This window comes from Seriola lalandi, unplaced genomic scaffold (genome assembly GCF_002814215.2).
Source record: "Seriola lalandi dorsalis isolate HSWRI2012SDOR001 ecotype SW California unplaced genomic scaffold, Sedor1 jcf7180002054694, whole genome shotgun sequence".
Taxonomy (NCBI): domain Eukaryota; kingdom Metazoa; phylum Chordata; class Actinopteri; order Carangiformes; family Carangidae; genus Seriola; species Seriola lalandi.
The window spans coordinates 1,171,913-1,192,480 of NW_019525247.1; the positions used below are offsets into that span (position 1 = coordinate 1,171,913).

The window sequence follows — 20,568 nt, forward strand, 5'->3', positions numbered from 1 at the left end:
TGGCCCTCATCCAGCCCTGGCTCTCCCTGTCTGTGCTGATTTACGAGACGCTTGCGTAAGATATGTGACCGCATTCAAAAGTATCAGGTCACATTTATCAAAACTACCTGGCCGGTCTTTCGCAACTTCTCTGACTGAACATGAAGGGAAATGGAAAACAAAAGCGATTGATAAGGTGCTTTTTGACAGATTCTGAAGGGAGAGATCAGAGAGGCTGAAGTTGTTTCGTATCTCTGTCTTTTGCCTTGACATGCTTGAACAGTGAGTGTGTACAAGTCTGCAGTCTCTTCACTTTTGTAAAGCAATGGTAAAAAATGAACTGGCTCGACAATGTAACAGTCGGTGCAGGGAGAACAACTTCCAAATGATGCGGAGACAGTGAGAGAGAAAATGCAGAGCAGCAAACAGATGAAATGAATAAAAGAAAACTCGCTGCGGATGAAAAATGTGTTATATTTGCCAGGGTGTGTGAAGGCGTCGGGATGGGTGTCAGAAAAAACCGCATGGAAGGCGAGGAGCATCAACACAGGCCATGCAAACGCAGCTCCTCATCCTCTTATGTAAGGTTGTCAGTCAAACATTTGGACCACATAGCATACAAAAAGCTCTAGATGCTGCCTCAAGGTGAGAATGTTCCTGCACGGAGCGCCTCTCCATGACATCACAGGCGGATGGCATGGCGTTGTACAGGTGGAAAGTAGGGGGTATCATGGCGGTGCATATATAGAGATTTCAAATGGGTTGGTTTTTCTCTTTTCTGCTTTCTTCCAGACAGGATGGTTGGTTGTTGAGATGTTACTCGGCGCTTTTTCTTGTCTGTCTAAAAAAGGTGTGCCCTCTTCTTCATGTCGTTCCTCTTCCAGAGGGCCATGCGATCGAACTGCTCCAGGGTCATGCCGAAAACCATCTGGAAGTCCTCAGGAGATAGGTGTCTCTGGAGAAGTGAAACACAGCAGACAGAAACATGGTTACCTCGTACAAAAGACCAACACTGTACCTAATTTAAAGACACCGTCCTCCCCGTTGAATCTTCACTGAGTCACTAATGAACCACATGTTCCACTCAGTCAGAAAAATGTGGTTCTTTCACTCAATGAATGAAAACTTTGACCTGAACCACTGAGATGATTTCTGTCTCCAGGCCAGCTTAGCTTATCTCCCCTAGCAGCTTCATACTCTCGGAACTGGACTCGCATATAAGACATTCATCCAATCCTAAGATCATATTTGTGCTCGCCTCATAAGCAGGCATTACATTGCCTTCTATATTGATGTCTAACACACCAAATTCAGTTTTGTGCCTCAGTAGTTCGTCCAAACTGAGCTGCTATCCAACAGTCAGCTTTGGCTGTCGCTGCAAACGCTCAGCAACTCCTCTGTAAACGTCAGAAAATATACCAAGGAACAGAAACATGCATGGTATTGATTTAGACCCAGAACAAAACCATACGCTGCTCTATTGTAAAAAACTTTGGCTGCACTGTGCTCAGCTGTTGTGCCTCTTTGTGATGATAGTGATAGTGTATTAGAGGCATGCGGCTGCTGTGTGACAGCCAATCACCAATGTCCATACCAGCCACCTTCCCTCTGACAGGATCATAACATGATGGAAAAGGACAGATGATACAATCTCTATTTAATATTAAAGTTAATTAAAGTTAATTAAAGTTATTATAACTAATATTTGATCGTTTTCATTGGAAGGTGTAACTGTCTCATTACTTCAGAGAGTAGAGGGTCGGAGGGTAGATCAGCTCTCAGTCTGCTTGTGATTTTGATGCCGTCTTTCAAAGATGTCACACTTTTGGACGCACTCCAATCAGTGACATCACAAAGGGTATTTTCTGTTTGTTGTCAATAGTAAAATAACCTGCTGTGACATCACTGACTGGCGAACGGCCAACATGCCACAGTTTGGATGCAAAGCCTGGACTTGAACAGTAGCACTTCAATGCCTTATTTCAATTGTTTTGTGTGGATTTAGCCTTCGACGCATCTATACTGTGAGTAAAACTAGCTCATCACCATTTTCCAACATAACACATGACCACTGAACCTGCATATATACAACTAGTGGCCACCTTCCACTACATTTACATCTACTCATCTGTCAGAGGCTTTTATCCAAACCAACTCCAGTAAGTGCTAAGATCTAGAGCTAAGATCTAGAGCTAAGATCTAGAGCTAAGAGCTAATAATAAGAGCTAGTTAGACATGTTAGGGTTTTAGGAAAGGAGGTGCTCTCTGAAGAGATTCTTGAAGATAGAGAGGGAGGCTCCTGCTCTGATAGACTTTGGTAACTTGTTCCACCATCAGGGAACCACAGACCAGAACAGGCTGGACTGAGACTCTTGGGTGAAGGGGTGGTGATGGGTGGCCAGTGTAGGTTGATTTGTAGTGGAGTGACATGTGCCCTTTTGGGCTGATTGAAGACCAGACCGGTGGCTGAATTCTGGATCTACAAGGGTTTCACTGTGAGCTAACTGTGGCCTGGACCAAGAGTACTGAGTCAGGTAAGGTCTGATTTTTCTGAAGACAATAAACAATTGGTTGTCACTAAAAATGAATTACATATTATACATTGTAATAACAAAAAATAACCTTTTCATTAACCAAAATGTTTTTGTCCATGATCCTAAAGTAAAGAGCACTGACATGTGTCAGACCCATAAAATCATAACCATAACCCTAAACACTGTCTAACTCCTGCAGTCACGAGTACTGCAAGTAAACACTGGCTTTCTGGTTGCAGTGTGTGTGACCTTTTTCTGTTTATAGGACTAGAATTATGCTAAACATCTGTAATCTTTTGGTATGAAAATAGTTGGAAATGAATGATTCCAGTCTTTATGCTATGCTAGGCTAACCGTGCTCTGACTCCAGCTCTGTTTCTTAACACGCACGACATGAGATTAGCATCAATCTTCTCATTCTCACTCTCTCTCAGAAAGCAAGGAAGCAAACAAGCATGTTTAAGTTGTGTTGCTTCAATGTGCACAAAAAGCCTGCAGGCTGATACTGTTGTGCAACTCCTCACACACTAACAATCAGAACTATGACACATGGCTGTTACCTCATGGGAAAGTGTTTCTATCTCAGCTCTGGGTTGAAGTTTCAGGGTTTAGCTGCTGATTAGTTCAGGTAAACCAGAAGCACTTTGGGGTCAAGGATCAGGAACCTTGGTGGGCATTGAGTGGATGGAATATTTTTCTCTGACACACACACACACACACACTTTCACGCTAATGACAGTAAGTCTCCAGTCTAGCGTTCCCAACCACAGAGGAGCATCTTGAGTCAGTAACACATTAATATTCTGGCAGTCTGACTCTTCGTGGGACAATATTCCCATAACCCCAAAGCTCACAGGGAGTTGCTCTGTTCAGGTTACTGAAGGTTTAAATATTTTCAAGGGGGTGTTTTTGGAAATGAAACCTCTTCTGAGGGAGAGAGGACAACTGAAGTTTTTAAATGAGTTTCTTTTGTGACTACATTTTCAGTTTTCAACTGCACGAAGTTAATGAAAGTTCTGAATCTGTAAAACGGTAGTGTAAGAATAACAGCTGCAGGAAATCAGTTATTACAGGACATTAAGTCCAATTATGCTCCATTTTTTATTTCAAGACATGCTTGTGGGTTAAACTTGCCGTGAACCAGCACAAGAGCAAGCAACACTACCGCCAATTATACTCACATTTCTCAATAACTTGAACATATTTTACATTTCATAGCTTCAACGTAAAGGGTTTCCTTGCAGGAAAGTAAACCATGTGGCCAAAGGTATGTAGACACCCGAAAATTACAGCTGTATGTGACTGCTGAACACTTCATTCCAAAACCATGGACATTAATCTGTTGCTTTAACAGCCTCCACTCTTCTGGTTCCAGGCTTTCCACCAGATCTTTGGACCTGGTTTCAGGGATTTTCTCCCATTAAGCCACAGGAGCATTCAGGAGGTCGGCACTCACTGACTCCTAGCCAGACCTTATCATCCAAAGGTGTTGGACGTGGTTGAGGTCAGGGCCCTGTGCAGGCCAGTCAAGTTCTTCCACACCAGCAGTGGAAACTGTCTCTTTATGGAACTGTCTTTGGAGAACCGTCATGTTGAAACAGGAACAGGAACACAAACTCTCCCATCTCTCCCTTCACAGGAACTAAAGGCTTCAGTCTGCTTTCAACACATTAGGTCTTATGACCTTCATTTTATAAAAGCGCCACAGCACACACAACACATAGCCGCACAAATGAACAACACAAAATAGATAACAAACAAGTAGAGCTTAGCCAGACTGAGTTTGAGTTGAGCCCTCACACCATTTAAGCTTTATGAGCAGCAGTGAGTGTTTGGCTGAACCCTTCTCTGCCCCTGAGTTCACCTCTCAGGTGTCCTGTTGTAGCATTGCATTTTTCCTGTCTTTTTGTACAGTACCATCAGTATGGACTGCACAATCACCAAACTGGATCACAGAAATGCAAATAGTGTTACAAACTTCTGGACAGTTTCTCCTATATAGCATTCTTCATTTATGTTTAATCATTATAAAAGAAATTGACGTTTGGTTTACTTTAACACCTTAAAACAGCTGGATAAAGTGGGTGTGATTGTCAGATTGTCAAAACATCAGAAAAACTGCTGGACACAGCTGGTTAGGGGATCTGACAAAAACAGATCAAGACCAGTAGAGCATATGAAACACACTTCTGTCCACATACTTTTGGCCATACAGTGTATGTATTTGAAAAATGCAGTGAACTTGCAATAATTTATCCACCTTTACAAAAAACTGGAGATGGCACTTCTTCAAGCTGTGGTTGTCGGCTTTATCCTAAACGGCTTACTGCGTAATTTTGACTTTTTTTAAGGCCACAATTTCACTTCCTCTCTGGCTTTTTAATGACCTGTGGATGGAAGAGGGGAAATGACAGAGCAGGGAGGAGATTAGAGCTCACCTCCAGTCTGGTGCGATCTACATCTCTGGGAAGCTTCACTTTCACTCTATGTGTCACTGCCAGCATTTCATAAGGGTAGACCTGGCACACACAAAGTAAGCATTGTGGGAGAGTTATTGGGGAATACATTTATAATCCAACATCCAAACCAAGCTGCCAAGAATATTAAAGTATATTTGTAAAGTATTAAAAAAAGTCTTACCTTGTACTCTGAGAGGGGGAAAAGAGAGAGAAAGAGAGAGTGAATCTGGTGGAACAATGAGTTAAAACCATAGAGCCAGAGCCTGGACCCACAGCTTCTCAATAATACTGAGTTTCAAAGGCGTCAAAAACAATATAAACGGTTGCTCTGCACACACACACACACACACACACACACACACACACACACACACACACACACGCACACGCACACGCACATACACACATGTTGTTATGAGGTTTGGCATCCTGCCAACTCACTCTTTGCTTAAGACACAGTCAAGACTGTACAAACACACACTTGTTAACAAACAGCAATAATTCTGCAGCTGGAAAAATGGCATCACCTCTCCACACTGTTACCTCCAGTCACTGTTCTGGAGCCAGAGCTGCAGGGCTCTGCATGCCTGGTCATGGATTATAAACTGACCTTTGATCCGATGGATCAGAGGAAAGATGATACGGGCCTTGTGCCATTTAGTAGGGTTTGGTTTTAACTGAGGCTGTTGTCTGAGGAAGAAGTCCTCTGAGTGGAGTCTGTGGCTCTTTGCAACAGTAGAGTTGGAAAGTGAGAGGAGGTATCTTTTGGAGTCCAGGGTTCCAGATAGTGCGAGGTGACTGACATTTAAACATATCTGAAGCTTGGTTGGACAGAAAACTATCCTCCTTGAAACATCAGAGCAAAGATAAGCAGCTGAGATAAAAAAAAATATTTGATGTTTTGATTTAAAAGGCAAATTAAAAATACTTAGTATATGGGAACTAAGCTGGATAAGTTAACTTTAACTCCTATTTATTATTTTGGTAAGAAATGTCCAATCACTGAGCCTAAAGTTTTTGCTTTAAGATGTTTTATTACAGAAAGTGTTTGAACCAATGGGCAAAATAGTCATTGTGTTACTTATAGGTGTAACTATAGTGATAATAAATGATTCCCCTTTTTGCGTGGGGTGGATGGCCTTCACTTTGAGAACCTGCTGTTGAGGCCCAAGAATTGAACCATGGGGGACTTTAGTGATCATCAATGGCAACAACTTAGTCTCTGCCTTCAAAATAAAATCTGAACCATCTGAGGACTGGATAGATGACCCCCCCCCCAATCTCCCAATCTGTCAACAATTATTTATGATCAGAGATACAAAGGGCTGAAAAACAGCACTGATGTTTTCCCAGAATTAGTTTTCAGATGAATGTCATTCAACATTTATATCAGCGCAGTCTCTGTGCCCTGATATGGCCTGAAGTCAGTCTTTAACAAAGACTTTCTTCAAATGAAGGTAGATTAGAGAATTTCATGTGATTAACAGTGAAGATGTCATTAAAAAACTTTGAGATGGTCTTTAGTGGGAAAAATGCTTCCAGAAGTAGTTCCACCAACTCTCTTTCCAACAACTCTCTTTTAAAGGCATTCACACTTGGACTGTATCTAATTGTTTTCAGAATTGATTAATTTTCTTGTTTTACACCAAACAATTTTATTAATGTAATGTCATAAAATTAATTTTCATTTCAATTCAATTCATTTCAGCTCTAGTTCCCATCTACAATATAAATAAATAATAATAATAATAAAGGAAGTGCATCTCTGTTCATATATCTTATACATGATTCCTTCATTTTAGGGCACAGAAAGTAACAACCACTTGGAAACTGGAATGAATTCATTGTATTTAACACATTACTGCAGTCCTTTGCAGTCAGTGAACCACAGACATCAGCAGATGATCTGCCATTCGTCAGCAGCCAACATCACTTCCTGTTGGTATTAGGGCCTTTGAACATCAGTCTGGTGTTCAGCAGTGAAACCACATGATCAGCTGGATGAAGGTTAGGTGACTGGCATTCGAGTGTTTGCCCATAGAACCTCCTAGGTTGCCATGTGTGTACGATTAAGATCAATGAATTAACTAATGAAAAATGAAACACAACCTGAAACCTGAAACACACTCTGCCAAGTGCTGGAGTATATCTAAAACAATAATGTAATATGCTGACTGTATGTATTGTATGTATTTCAGGCAAAAAGTTGCAAACCAACAACAGAGTAAAAAAGAGGCGATAAACAGCTTGAAGTTCATTTTCCCTCTCACCTCTCATTCCTCCCCAGCTCTGGGAGTCTGGGTCCACTTCATCCTCCACCATCTCTGCAGCCTGCAGGAACACACACACATAAACAGACACACGGTTAGACCATCTTTCAGATGTCCTACTTCATGTTGCCAGGAACATTTCTGGACTTTATCAAAAGTTAAGGTCGATCTAAAAGCCTTTAAGTCACTGCTTTTGCTCTTGATTTGCTCACATTCTTTCATGGTGACCAATAGGAAGCGAGTGTGATTCCTCTGACACTGAGATTACATCACTTAGTTTTGGAGAGACTAAAAGGCAACTGAGGAGTGAAGGAGGCACATCATGATGTCACAAAATGTTTGTCCACTAATAGAGCTAATCTGGTTTGAGGGTGACTGTTCGAAACACCAAAGTCCAGTTATTGATTTGTATTTTTAGTCTTCAAGTCCAACTAAAAATCACAATCGCTCCTTTTCCAAGAGTGTGTGGGCTGTTGCTAAATTTGACTGACAGATGTTCTGGCACGGGAGACGCAATATCAAAGACTCGGACTGTAACTGTAGCTAAGAAGCTATGGGCAGACAAGTTGAAGAGTGAAGACACACAATTCAGTATCTAAACCGACTCATCTTTTCCTTTAAAGGTATGTTTTTAAACTACAGCTGACTAGCTAATTACCTAGCTGGCCTGCAAGCTAACATTAGCTTAGCCCATTTCCCATAATGGATGTTTGTGAGTTCAACAAGCCAAAGTGCGACACAAGATGCGTTGACGCTTGTATAAGAGGGAGACATTAACTAGAAAAGTAATGTGCACGCTGTTCAAAGCTTTTCCTTTAGTGCCATCACTTTTATTCATTTCACTTCAACTTTAAATAGAGTTCGAGCAGAATACCATCCTGTGTATGAGCATGTGCTTTCACAGGAGGGTAACAGTATAACGTCAGCATAGTGTTGCATAGCCACACATGTATTCTACTTCCAACAGTAAATCCACCATGTCAGCAACACTAAGCAGTAATATCAGCGAGTGAAAGTGGTTAAGGATACTTTGGGCCGTGACTCTGTTGCAGCTCCTCAGCTCCTATTTCCTTCTCCATCCTGTTTTGTCTGCTTGTCCTCTAAACATCAACTTCACAGAAGGAGAGAAGCAATGTCCCAATGCGGGACGATAGACTAAATATCCCCAATGGCCTCATGATGAACCGGGCCCTGTGTGTGTGGGCATCTCTGTGTAATGACACCAAAACTGTGAGAGAAAGGCTCCAGGAAATTGATTTTTAAAACGGACAGAATTTATTTATTTTTTGTAGTTTTTTTTTTTCATTCGCTTTATGCCTTTATTACAGTGACAGTCAGAGAGAGACAGGACAGCTGGGGAGAGAGAGAGAGAGAGGGGACGACCTGCAGCAAAGGGCCACAGGTTGGATTTGAACTTGTGCCGCTGTGGTTAGGACTAAGCCTTAATGCTACGTGCTACGTTTTTAATGGTCTTAAATGCTACTCTGAACTTTCCAGTGTTGTTCAGCAGAGAGTGGGAGGTTCTGATTTGTGTGTGTTAATTTGATAAAACTTTGATGTAAAACACATGAAGATGTATTGGCTACTATAAGCAGCAACCCCCCAGTGGCCTCAAAGGCAACAGCTGCCAGATCCTCCCAACACCTCAGAAAACTCTCTCTTTAATGAAGCAGCCAAAGTAAGAGAGCAAGATTAAAGGTTCTCTAATCAGTGGGTGGACGTGATATGGTGACAAGCACACCCCATTCCCCATTAGGTGTCAAATGCTTAAAATCTAAGGCTTAAAACTCATCTCTTTTGCTATGTTTCCTCCTCCTCTCCACACTACTCCAGAGACGTTCAGAAACTCTGCTGGACCCGTTTTAGTTCGAAAACTGTTTAATGTAAGTCCTTATTTCCTAACACATCATGTTTTATCTCACCTTGTAGATGCCATTCCTTCCATATCCGGGTAAAGACGCAGACTTATTGTAGGGGAAATCTGCAGGGAAGAAAAGCATCTCTTTTCATACTTGAATTACTGTTCAAGATCCATTTGATTGTATTCATATCACTCACACTGGGCTGAGCTTGTGATTAGCTACTCACTTGGCTGGGAGGTGTCGGTGGGCAGACTGCAGGTGGACTTGCGAGGGTCCAGGTCTTCTGCACCCATATGTCCTTCAATCTCACTCTTCAAGATCATCCAACTGGTCCTCTACAGAGAGAGAGAGAGAGAGAGAGAAGATACAGAGAGAGACAGAGACAGAAAGATGGAAAGAAGTGATGGATGATGGCAAAGTGTGAGTTACTGAATTAGTAAATGGATGTACAGTGTTTGTAAAGTTTGAGAAAATGACTTGAAAAGAGACAGATATGGTCAGACAGATAAAGACATGCACATACACACAGACCCACCTTACTATCCTCCCCATCCTGCCAGGAGGTTCTAGAAGCTGCAAAACAGTCACATGTTACAGGATGTCACAGTTAACGTGCTGGATCGTCTGCCTCTCAGCTCCACTGTACTGCAATGCTACTGTAAATCACTCCCGCACCGTGACATCATCAGTTGCAGACGGCATCTACAGGGAGCTCCACATGCACTGTGTGAATGTGCAATAAAACAGGGTGGATAGCAACCACTAACATTTGCATCAACATTGTTTTGAAAGGGTTACACTACACACCGGTGTATGTGCTGCTCATCACAGCCGATACTATGACATTTGGATATTTAAGGTTCCATGAGGATGATTGCAAATAATTTGAACACTTCATTGTCAAAATGAATGTCCAGAAGTCCTTATGGTTTTCCGTTTCTGTTTTTTACTCTACTGCCAAAAATAAATATATAAAAAACTAGATTGCTATGACTGACTGAGAGCATCCATGTTCCCCACAGGATGATTTTGGGCATGTTTTCTTCAGCACCTCCATCAGGGTAAAATTTTGATTTCCATTTTTTTTAAATTCCACTACTGGTAAGACTCCTACAACAGCAAAAGTCTCAGTATGTTGGTTCCAAATGAAGTTGTGGGGTGTAACCAGCATAGCAGGAGCTAGCAGGAGCTAGCAGCTGATAGTAAGCTTTTAAACCCTGTTATCTTATGTCTTGTAGCTCTTCATAACTATGAAGCCCAGCTGGTGTTAAGGGGAAAAAAAATTGTGCACACATAATAATGCAATTAATAAACCTTCCTGTGGAATCAATAAATCGTGCATACGCGCTTTTTCAAGCTCTTGAGTTAGTGATCGCAGGAAGGAATGTCAAAGATGGATCTAATGATACCTGTCCAAAATTAAAACAAGGCTGCATTAAATCTAAGAGCCTGCACTGAACAATACATTTAAACTCACTTAACAGAACTGAAGTTGCAGGTTGCAGCTACTCTGGTCAGTTTAGCAAGGAACACCCAGGAGTGTTTGCTCTAACTGTAACGTGCTGCTGCAAGTTAGCAGCATGTTTCAGTATTCAGGTGCCTACAATCGCTAACTTTATTTCTTATAATATTTATATAAAACCGAGTCCATTGGATTTAATGCAGTTCTGTTCTAGATTTTGGACCTGCACCTGTACGCTATATACTTTAAACATGATGTGTTAGCTTGTTAAACAAAACTGTGTTGCCTTTGACATACCTTCAACATACTGTATGTTAATATGTCAGCTATTACTTAGTGTTGTGTTATGTGCGAGTTAATTAACTAGAGACAATGTTGTGATGGGATCACACCAGCTGCAACACCTGTCAGCAGGTTGACGTATCGACCAATGAGTACCCAGTAGTTATTATTATCACACGAGTACTTAACTACTACATTATTACGTGACCACTGAGTACTGATGGGTTGGACCGCACCCATCTTCAAACGTTGCCTTCATTTTGATGTCACACACACACCGGTAGAGTTTAGTGACGGTGTCTTTGATAAGTGCGACGCTATCACGGTGACAAAGTCTGTCCAAAGCTGTCTCAAGGATCACATTTTGCCATGATGACACACACACACACACACACACACTGGACAGTATGAACTAGTCATTTGTGCACAGATTACTGACTGTGTGACAATGGTAAACACGTACGATCACTTAACATACTGCATGCTAAAGCCTTAGCATGTACACTAGACAGAGGTATCCAAATAACTTAAGATAACAGATAACATGAGCAATGGGCCGAATTCCTATAAAGTAGCGTAAAGCCTATTCAAAGTCACTTTACACAGCTCCAAGGTGAAACTGTGCAGGAGAGATCTTTACTTCAGAGGAGGGAGCCTCACTCTGTAGGACTACGCCATGCAGCCGATGTATCTCACATATTTGATCAAGATGAATATTTCCTTGTGTAAAAGAGGAGAGAACAGGTTCCTTAGACTCCTGTGTCAGTGTGCTTTAAGTGACCCGGTCCAGTGCACACAGTGTAAAACTGTACACCATCATTTAGACACACAAACAATGGTAAGGGGGAGGGGGGGGGGGGCACATAGATTGGTACAACACTAATGCCACCATACAAAGTGATTCATGTGCTGAGCTACTCACAGTGTACAAACAGTCACGGCATCACCACTAAAACCAACACATGAGCTGGTGAGATGTGTGCAGACATGCATGAAACAGGGTGAGCAAATTAACCCCTAAGGGCCCCCCCCCCCCTCCCAATCAGCTCCAGTCCCAAAGGAGCTGGATTATCAATGAGTCGCTGTGTTGCGACGCCAAATTAGACACTGAAATTTGGGGCAATGTGTTTTTAATATTGTTTCTATAATGATTTCACCTCCAGACCCTGATCAAAGAGCATTTTTCCACTAGTTCATTCTAAGTATCTGCTGCTGCTACACTGTCCTCTAGAGGTTGATCATTTTAAACATGTTAAATGTCTGACAACAACCAGATCAGTGATGTCACATGACCTCTGTTCCCAGACATGCAGCATGTTTGAATGTTCCAGCTTGTAAAGAGCAGTACAACAGTGCTGTCGGCTTTATGTAATGATGGAGTGTCATTTTAACCTTAAAAGCTAAAGAAGGATGGTGCTTTCAAATGGCATGAAATGAAATGATATTATGTTTATTATATTTAACATTTGTTCTAGTTCATACTGAAACATACTGCAGGACTTTGTGTGTCTGATTGATGTAGCTGAGACAAACTGGGAAAAGAAGACAAAGTTATGGAAATCTTCTTGTTTAGGTCTGTCAGTGGAAAAGTGTCCATAACTAGGACCTGAGCATGACGTGAGATAAACCCATGACATCTCTATCAGGGTGGGGTAAAGCGCTTTATTATTTTTGTAGCTCTATCTTGTGATGTCGGCCTTGTTCAGACCAGTATTAACACAGCCTGGAAAAACACAGCCCGCTCACTGGTTTTTAACCGAGACCATGACTGTGATCATTGAGACAGAGGGTGAAATCACTGGTGCCCTACTTCTTCATTGTTTTACTCAAGCTCTGTGCCAACCCTATCACCACACAGGGGTGACTACTTGATACTGAAGGGGTGGTGTTAAAAGCTGGCCGTCATAGAGAGGGGCGTGATGCAAACAATCACATAAATAGGATGGCGCAAATCATCGGTCTCTCCTCGAAGGCATGGAAACTGATGGAGGTAGTTGTGTGAAGGTTTAATGAGCTTTAGAGAAAAGTCCAGACTCAGACATTCTTACCTTCACAGACACTGACCATCTGCTGTGTGAAGTGAACCTGTTTGTGGGAATGTGTGTTTTGGAAATGATAGAGATTGCTGTGTGGTCCCCATAAATCTGGCATATTGATGCCTTTGGACAATTTAAACACCTATCATATTAAGTTAAGGGAAAGCTCCTGGATACAGCATTAACTGTTGGATTGCAGTGGTGCGGTCTCCATCATTAAAGTGATGCACTACATGCCCATCTACCACCCCAACCTCCACACCACTACTGATTTGTTTGTTAATGTCAGGCATCATTCAGTTCTCAACATCTGGTCAACAGCAGCCTGAGCGACGCAGAGAGCTGCAGGCTCTCAGGTGAGCTCTGATGTCACCGGGAAAGTTTGCTGACATAACTGGAAGATGAGTCTGAGCATCACTGTGGCTCCGTCATGAAACTCTTGAGTTGTGTTTCAGACAGAGAACAAGTATATTACTAATAACATTTTGACCATCTGACAAAAAAATCCATACCAAAGACAAAAGCAAACCTACACCCTCGGTCTGAACACCCGGTCAGACGAGTGGCACCTATAGGTACTATAGATTTCTGTCTGCAGAAGTTGCATTGCACTGACACCACTCCGTCTGAATGGTCAACCTTGAATTGGCCCATTAAGTCCATTTGACAACATAGAATGGGTGGAGTACGACAGGTGACATGCAACACATCGTGCAGAGACCAGACCAGAGAAGGAAGTGTTAAAGAGGAAGTGGACTGTACCATGCTGCTTGTAGATGGGGGGTTTTCTATAGATATTATCTTTGACCATAGTCTCTGAAAATGGGAATAGATGCAGAGGAAAGAAAACGGAAGAAGCCAACATGGGAGGGAGGGAGAGAAAGAAAGAGAAATGGAGAAAAAGAAGCATGAGTTAGCAGTTATTGAGGGATGAGATATTTTTGAAGAAGCATAGGGGGCGCAGTAGAGCTTGATTCAACACATTTCTCATTTGGATTAACGCACATCAGAAACATCACCACTTTTAATACTATTCATGCAATATATTCAAAATGTATCAATGATTACTCTTTGTTGGAGGAGGTTATTTGATGCAGAACAATTCAATGACATCCAAAGAATAATATCAGAAACCACACATGGGCGCCAGGCATCAAACAGTCTATATGTATTAGTGTTCTTAAATCATTCAAAAAAGGGACCTAAATTAATAATATACAACAAAAGAGAAAAGTTAATTCAAGCCTTGTTGCATTAACTGCTCTGTTAGATGACGGAGGATAAAAGGCTGAGCTCTTCCATCTCGGTGTCAGTGGACCCAGACAGGCCTCTGACAGAGACGCTTACTAACAACTGTCACACGTGAATCCACAGCAGAAACATGACTCACAATGAAATAACGCATGTGGGTACTTTCTCTTGTTGTTTCAGTGCCTGTCAGCGGCTGAAACAATAAGTGGATAATGGTTGGCTGTTTTTTCCACTTAACTTGCTTCCAACTTGGGAAGTTTTTTTTCCCCCTCTGCAATGACTGACAGTGTAATTGTCAATGGGAACAATATGTTGGATCAAATGGCTTTTCCTCTGCGAGAGACTTTAAGTAATGACGGATACACTGGCTATTGTCAAATCCTGGCCAAATGTATTGCAAATGGAATTCAAATTGAATTAATTTAAGTGATGCAATCTCATGCCAGATCTGTGAGAAAAAGAAAGGGCTTAGAAATAAGCAAACAGTACGGACAAGAGATATACAGAGTGCAACCCAAAAGCTAAAGGCAGTGAGTCAACACTATAAAGTAAAGACACTGGGCCTCATGCAAGAACCACTCATACAAACAGATTCAATCTGAGGTGGCATGAACGACTGATTTCAGAGAACTTGTGGAACTCATCAACTTTCTCATACTTAGAATTTGGTTTTAGGCATGAACAAATTCACAGTCATCCAGATGTATCATACACGTCATGTAAAGTGCAGAAAGTCTGATTTCCTTTCAAGTCATTGCTATTGTTAAGTCAAGACAGTCAAGTTTGCCATCCGTTGAACGGATAAAAGAGGTTAAACACTGGTTTTATATTCTCACCAGTAAACCAGTGATTATAGGTGAGAAGATGGATTGAGGACACGTGATGAATCATCGATTAATGTACAGTCTGATGGATGCGTCTAAAGGTTCTGTAGCCGTTGCCTGCTTCAGTGATTGTAGTCTCCAGCAGAGGTGTACCGTCAGGGAAAGCAAAGTGAGCAGTGTTTGCCCAGTTAAAGCTAAAACAGACATCAATATAATTTACTGCTCTCTTGTGGTGACAGCAGGGTATTGTCTCTGAAGCTAGCTACAGAGACAATAGGCTCATCGACAAAGGCTGGAGCTTGTCATGCGGAGCGGGGAGCGGCATTTTTTGGACGTTTGTGCATTGAGGATAATCCTGGGATCTGAGCGGTGATTAACTATGGTCAAAGTGTGCTCTAACCATGACTCAGCTTCCACCGTTCTGATCTCACATGTATTATACGTATGCACAGATGTGGAAGGAAACTAAACCTCCGCACACTTCCACAGTCTTTTCTTCCTGAGTGTTAAGAGGCAACAGCAGCGAGTAAATGAGCGAATGACACTGATTTATCATCTGAGCGCAAGAATATTGTTACAGGATTAGAGCAGCTTCTCTCAGGACTCGCTCAGCACGTAGGATGTGTGCATAGCAGGAGAGAGAGTGAGGGCGAGCGAGAGAGCGGTGAGGCTGGTGACCGGAGCGGAGAGTTAGTAGTTAGCATGTACAGCTGTGAACGTAGCAGCGCAATGTATGTGCACTTTAGGATATCTGTCAGTATATAAATGCTATAACTCCTCTAGACCCACGTTCCCATGTCTCCCCTGTGCTTCAACTACAGTCCAGTCTATGAACATTGAGGCAGATAAATACAGGATTCTGCCTTGTTGGTTGATGGTAACATTGTCACTTAATGATGATAAAGATTACCATAGAAGTGATTTCTAGATATTTATCCTCTATACTGTACATTAGATACATCAGTGTCAGTTTAAAGGAATAATCCTACAACTTCTTCAGACAGGAAGGAGAGCAGAAAGGTGAGAATGTCGAGGCAGAGAGACTTTGAGCACAGGAGAGACAGGAGTTTAAGAGCGATTTGCTGCTGTAAAAGTCACTGCATGCCACCGGTCTACAGTAATAAAGTCCGAATCAAGTGGACAGCTGTAGCAATCTTTTTTTGAGTCCCCTTATACCACTACTGACATTACTCCATGTTGTTAATGTTTCCAACAGCAGGACTTCAAGCTCCACACTGTGAAGTTCTTCTTTTTTTTTTATTATAGAAACTGTTCTTACATGAGGCCCAATACAAACAGCTTGATACCAAACATCCATTTATAGCTTCACAAGACTTATCTGCATGTACCTGGAAGGACAGAGTTCCAATTCACTGAAAAGTAAAAGACGGAGTCAGTATCTTAATACCAGCTGTAAATGTTGCACTAGATCTCCTCCGGTGGTTGAAGTTTTAATGTTGCTGCAGTGCAGGAGTGGAGTGTTGTGGGTATAAACAGCAGCAGACTTAAAAGCTTCAAACACAGGAGGTCAGTGAAGCAGTGCTCTGTAGTTTTGGTAATTTGCTATGTATCTTACCTTGGTGTCCCCCTCCGTGTCACTCTAAAGAATGTGTAAAGGTGCAGGAAAGGTTAAAAGTCGGGTTGCAAGCTAAGCGCTGTGGTTATGGCTTACCTGGTATGTGGAAATGCCGGGGAGCAGCCACGTATGTAGAGGTAGATGAGGGGGATTTGCCATCAGAATAGGTGGATAAGCTGGGGGTACTTCGACCACTTTCACTACCTCCAGTTTTGGATGGAGGTGGATGGGCATTGGATATGAAAGGCAAGAGGGACGGGGTTTGGGAGAAAACAAAGGGCATTGGGGGGAGGGGGGCAAAAAGGCAGCATTATGGTAAGCATATTGATAAAGCTCAAACACGTTGCTGTAATTAATATAATGAGACAGGTGACTTGATAACCCAGCCATACACAGTATTTATATTTACTGTACGGTCTTGAGCTAATGAACTGAACATCTGGCACTGAATCTTCCTGGTCTAGTGACCTGTTAAGTAATGAGACACAAAAATCACCCTGTACAAATTTGGATGCTACCACTTTAGCATAGATAATGCACCATGTTGTCCCTCAGCCAAAACGTCCTTTTTTCCTAGCAACATTGTCCAGAGTCTCAGGTCTGGAACATTTGAACACCTCCACAGGAGGGCATCTATGCTGTGCCTCAAACATTTCTTGTGGCCCTTCTCATTGCAAAGCAACAGCATCTTAAAAGCTAAGACAGTTACATAGATTGAGAGCACCCACCCTTCACAGAGCTACTTGTATCTCCAATTGTATTCTTTCTATCCAAAGCTTAAGTCTAGAAGTGAAGGTTGGAGTGAAGACAGGCCAGTAAATTGGCTGTGGGATATTTATGTGGAGGAACAGGTGGGGTCTGCACAGTCTGCCTGAGGAGTTCAGATTGTAAGGCTAGAGATGATGCATTCACATGCATGTACAAGCAGCAGACATCAAAGCATCAAAACACAACGTCTCTATGAACACTTGGCTGTATTTGTCCTGAAAATCAAGTGAGCATTGTCTGTCCCTCCAGAGCTCACCTTAGGACACCTGCGTTACAGGTGTACCACCCCAGTCAAACTGCTCCGCAACATATCAGAGCTTACGGTCTGAAGGAGCCAATGGGACCACATGTTACTCCTACACTAAATTGATATATTTAAATTAAACAATCAACAATGGCAACAAAGGGGGCGTCGTGTAGCGTAGTGGTTTAAGCAGGCGCCCCATGTGTAGAGGCTACAGTCCTCGCTGCAGTTGGCCCCGGTTCGAATCCCGCATCGGACGGCCTTTCGCTGCATGTCATTCCCCCTCTCTCTGCCTCCCTGTTTCCTGTCACTCTCCACTGTGCTGTCCATTAAAGGCATAAAAGCCCAAAATATACTTTAACAATGGCAACAAAGGTTATTCAAAGGTCTGTCTCTGAGAGCAAGAAGTTCAACGGCCAGATGGGAACTTTCTACAAGAGGTTTGCTGGTAAGGTGAGAGACTCTATCTGCATCAGTCTTGCTTCATTTTATTTATTGAAGCCACTCAAGTGATGAACGGAAGCTGCTGAAGTGATTCATTCAGAACTTGCTGAGACAAAACTAATCTGTAAGATCGCTGGCTTTGGAGATGTGTGAAAACAGCTGTCGGAGAGAAGGTGCTATTGTTCTGAACAGCTCTTCAGTTTAATTATAAAACAGCTTGAAGCCTCAAAGACTGTATGCAACAGTTTTCCAACTTCACTTTAAATACAGATTTTAGGTTTTTGCAAATGTGGTAGCACTGAACCCATTAGTGTCAGTCACCATGGCAATGACTCACTGAGAATGGACCTGGAGAGATAACCTGAGAGACGTTGTTCTCATCATTTAACAGTTAACAGTTGAAAACCACAATAATGTCTGAGTTGCTACAGTTTCACTGTGATTGGAGGTGCCAAAATAATGGTACTGACAGCAGCCCATCATTCATTTTGATACCCAGTGATTATATTATGTTTTTCCAGTTGTTTTTTTTTCCCAAACATTTTGCGATATACAGTCAGGTCCAAAAGTCTGAGACCACTTTCCCATTCAAGTTCATGCATATGTGTCGTGGATCTTTTATCACAACCAGGGTCCACATTGTGTTAAGTCATAAGCAGGCTAGGTGATGGAGTCACCGACACCCTTGAGGCCAAAAGTAATAAACATTGCACACCCAGAAACAGTGAGAGAGAGATTGTGAGTGTGTGTGTGTGTGTGTGTTTGTGTGTGTGTGTGTGAGACGGCCTCAGACAGAGAGGAACCATTGGGTGAGATCTGGATGCAAGCGAATGAGATCACCGACACAAACAGCACTGCTGTTAGTGGTGGTCTGAGTGATCTCCCTCACATACATACTATCACACACACACACATGCCCGGGAACAGACACACACGTACACACACCACTGTTAGTGCAGGTCTCATTCTGGGGCAAATCCTGCATACAAACATCTGGAGCCAAGGTAGGAGGGGAAGGGAATTTTGGGGGAAATGCATTATAATCCATCTGAACACATTAGAAACTTGACAAGAGGCAGAGTCCATTCATTAATCAGAAACCAACAACACAATAACAAGATAGAAACGATGGTTTTAGGATCATTAACACAATTTCACAATGTCCTCTCCTCAACTCTCCTTCAACCTCCATCATTAGACAACTCATCTGAATAGTGTTCAGTCTTACTACCACAGTGTCTCCTATTAGCGAACCTGATAGCTCCTTAAAGCTCGTTAAGTTATTAAGCCTGTTGCATGAAACCAAATAACCCTCTTTCATGGCATGTTAGGAACCACTAAGGCCTGAACAGGGCAAGCAGAGCACTATGTGCAAAACTCTGAGTGGAAGCTCATACTGTTTCCCTCTCTACTGCCTCATTTTAATCAGCCCTTTTCAAGGTGCATGCATGAAGTTAGAAAAACTTGTTGGGGTTCTATAAAGTACAAACATCCTTTTTCAGGTAAAGGTTCTCTATAAGCGAAAATGAGACTACATAAGAACTTTATGGTGCTGGAGGAACCATTTATATGAGGGAAAACACAACAACATTTCAGATTATGGAAAATGTGGAACAACACAACAAAGTCCCTGGTGACAGCTCAATGTAATTTTCCTGTTTCTACTGTGGACTACTCTCAGCAGTGTCCTTGCATGAATTTGAATGATTATTTAATCATTAGCCTGAAGGGTGGAAGAGGAAATTGAAATAATAACAGAATACTTACATTTCTGTCGATTGCTTTCACACTGAATGTCTAGACAAAAGCATCAAAATCATTTTCTACAGAACTGCCAGACGAAGGAAACATTGATGAAGGAAACATCCACGAAGAACAGGAAGTGGCCATTGTCAGTATAGTTTTGGTAAACAACAACATCCACCTACATCAGCTACAAGAGCAAATCATTTCCTTCTATCCTTCCTTCCTTCCTGATTTCCTTATTTCCTTCCTTCCTTTCTTTATTATTTCCCTTCTTCCGTCTTTATTTCCTTTCTTCCTTATTTTATTTTATCTTTTTAAATTCATTTTTATTATTCTTTATCGACGCCCCGCTACAGACTACCTTTCTTATTTAGTCTCTCACACAGAGCACAGCCTCCATCTGGATGCACAATAGTTTTGTCTTTATTTACTTCAACTCCAGAACGTAACAGACTTTCATTAGAGGCAGGTCTTTATATCTAACTCCCTTTGTTTGATATATTGAGAGTTGGTCATAGTCGTTAGTACAAAGCCTTGTTAGTGATGACTTCTCTCTCTCCCTCCCTCTCTCCTGCTCTCTCTGCTCGGTGTGTCTTATGTTATTCCTCTGCCTCCTTTAGTAATAATGATACATGGAATCAAAGTAGTTTATTTGCTGCAATGGAGGCAAGGCTCAGTGTATTGGAAGCACTCCTCCTCTTCCCTGCTTAGTAGACTGCCTGTGACAAGAGGTGCAGCCTGAACAGCATCCAGACCTGAACCAGGTTGATACCCAGTCTGTTTGAAAAAATTCTCTAAATCTAGAGACAATGAGCTGCAGCTGTAAACCCC

At 42.1% G+C, this 20,568-nt stretch overlaps 1 protein-coding gene across 1 annotated transcript in view; it reads right to left on the reverse strand.

Moving 5' to 3' along the window:
* Positions 1–433: 433 nt before the first annotated feature.
* ablim2 (actin binding LIM protein family, member 2) overlaps positions 434–20,568 on the reverse strand; it is a 70,984-nt gene continuing 50,849 nt past the window's right edge. The window contains exons 15-23 of the mRNA XM_023423921.2: positions 16,632–16,739; positions 13,647–13,700; positions 9,640–9,677; positions 9,331–9,439; positions 9,165–9,223; positions 7,243–7,303; positions 5,154–5,161; positions 4,952–5,032; positions 434–934 (exon numbers count right to left, since the gene is read on the reverse strand). Of these exons, the coding sequence (XP_023279689.1) occupies positions 821–934; positions 4,952–5,032; positions 5,154–5,161; positions 7,243–7,303; positions 9,165–9,223; positions 9,331–9,439; positions 9,640–9,677; positions 13,647–13,700; positions 16,632–16,739 (632 nt within the window). The 3' untranslated portion in view covers positions 434–820. The remainder of the gene's footprint in view (positions 935–4,951; positions 5,033–5,153; positions 5,162–7,242; positions 7,304–9,164; positions 9,224–9,330; positions 9,440–9,639; positions 9,678–13,646; positions 13,701–16,631; positions 16,740–20,568) is intronic.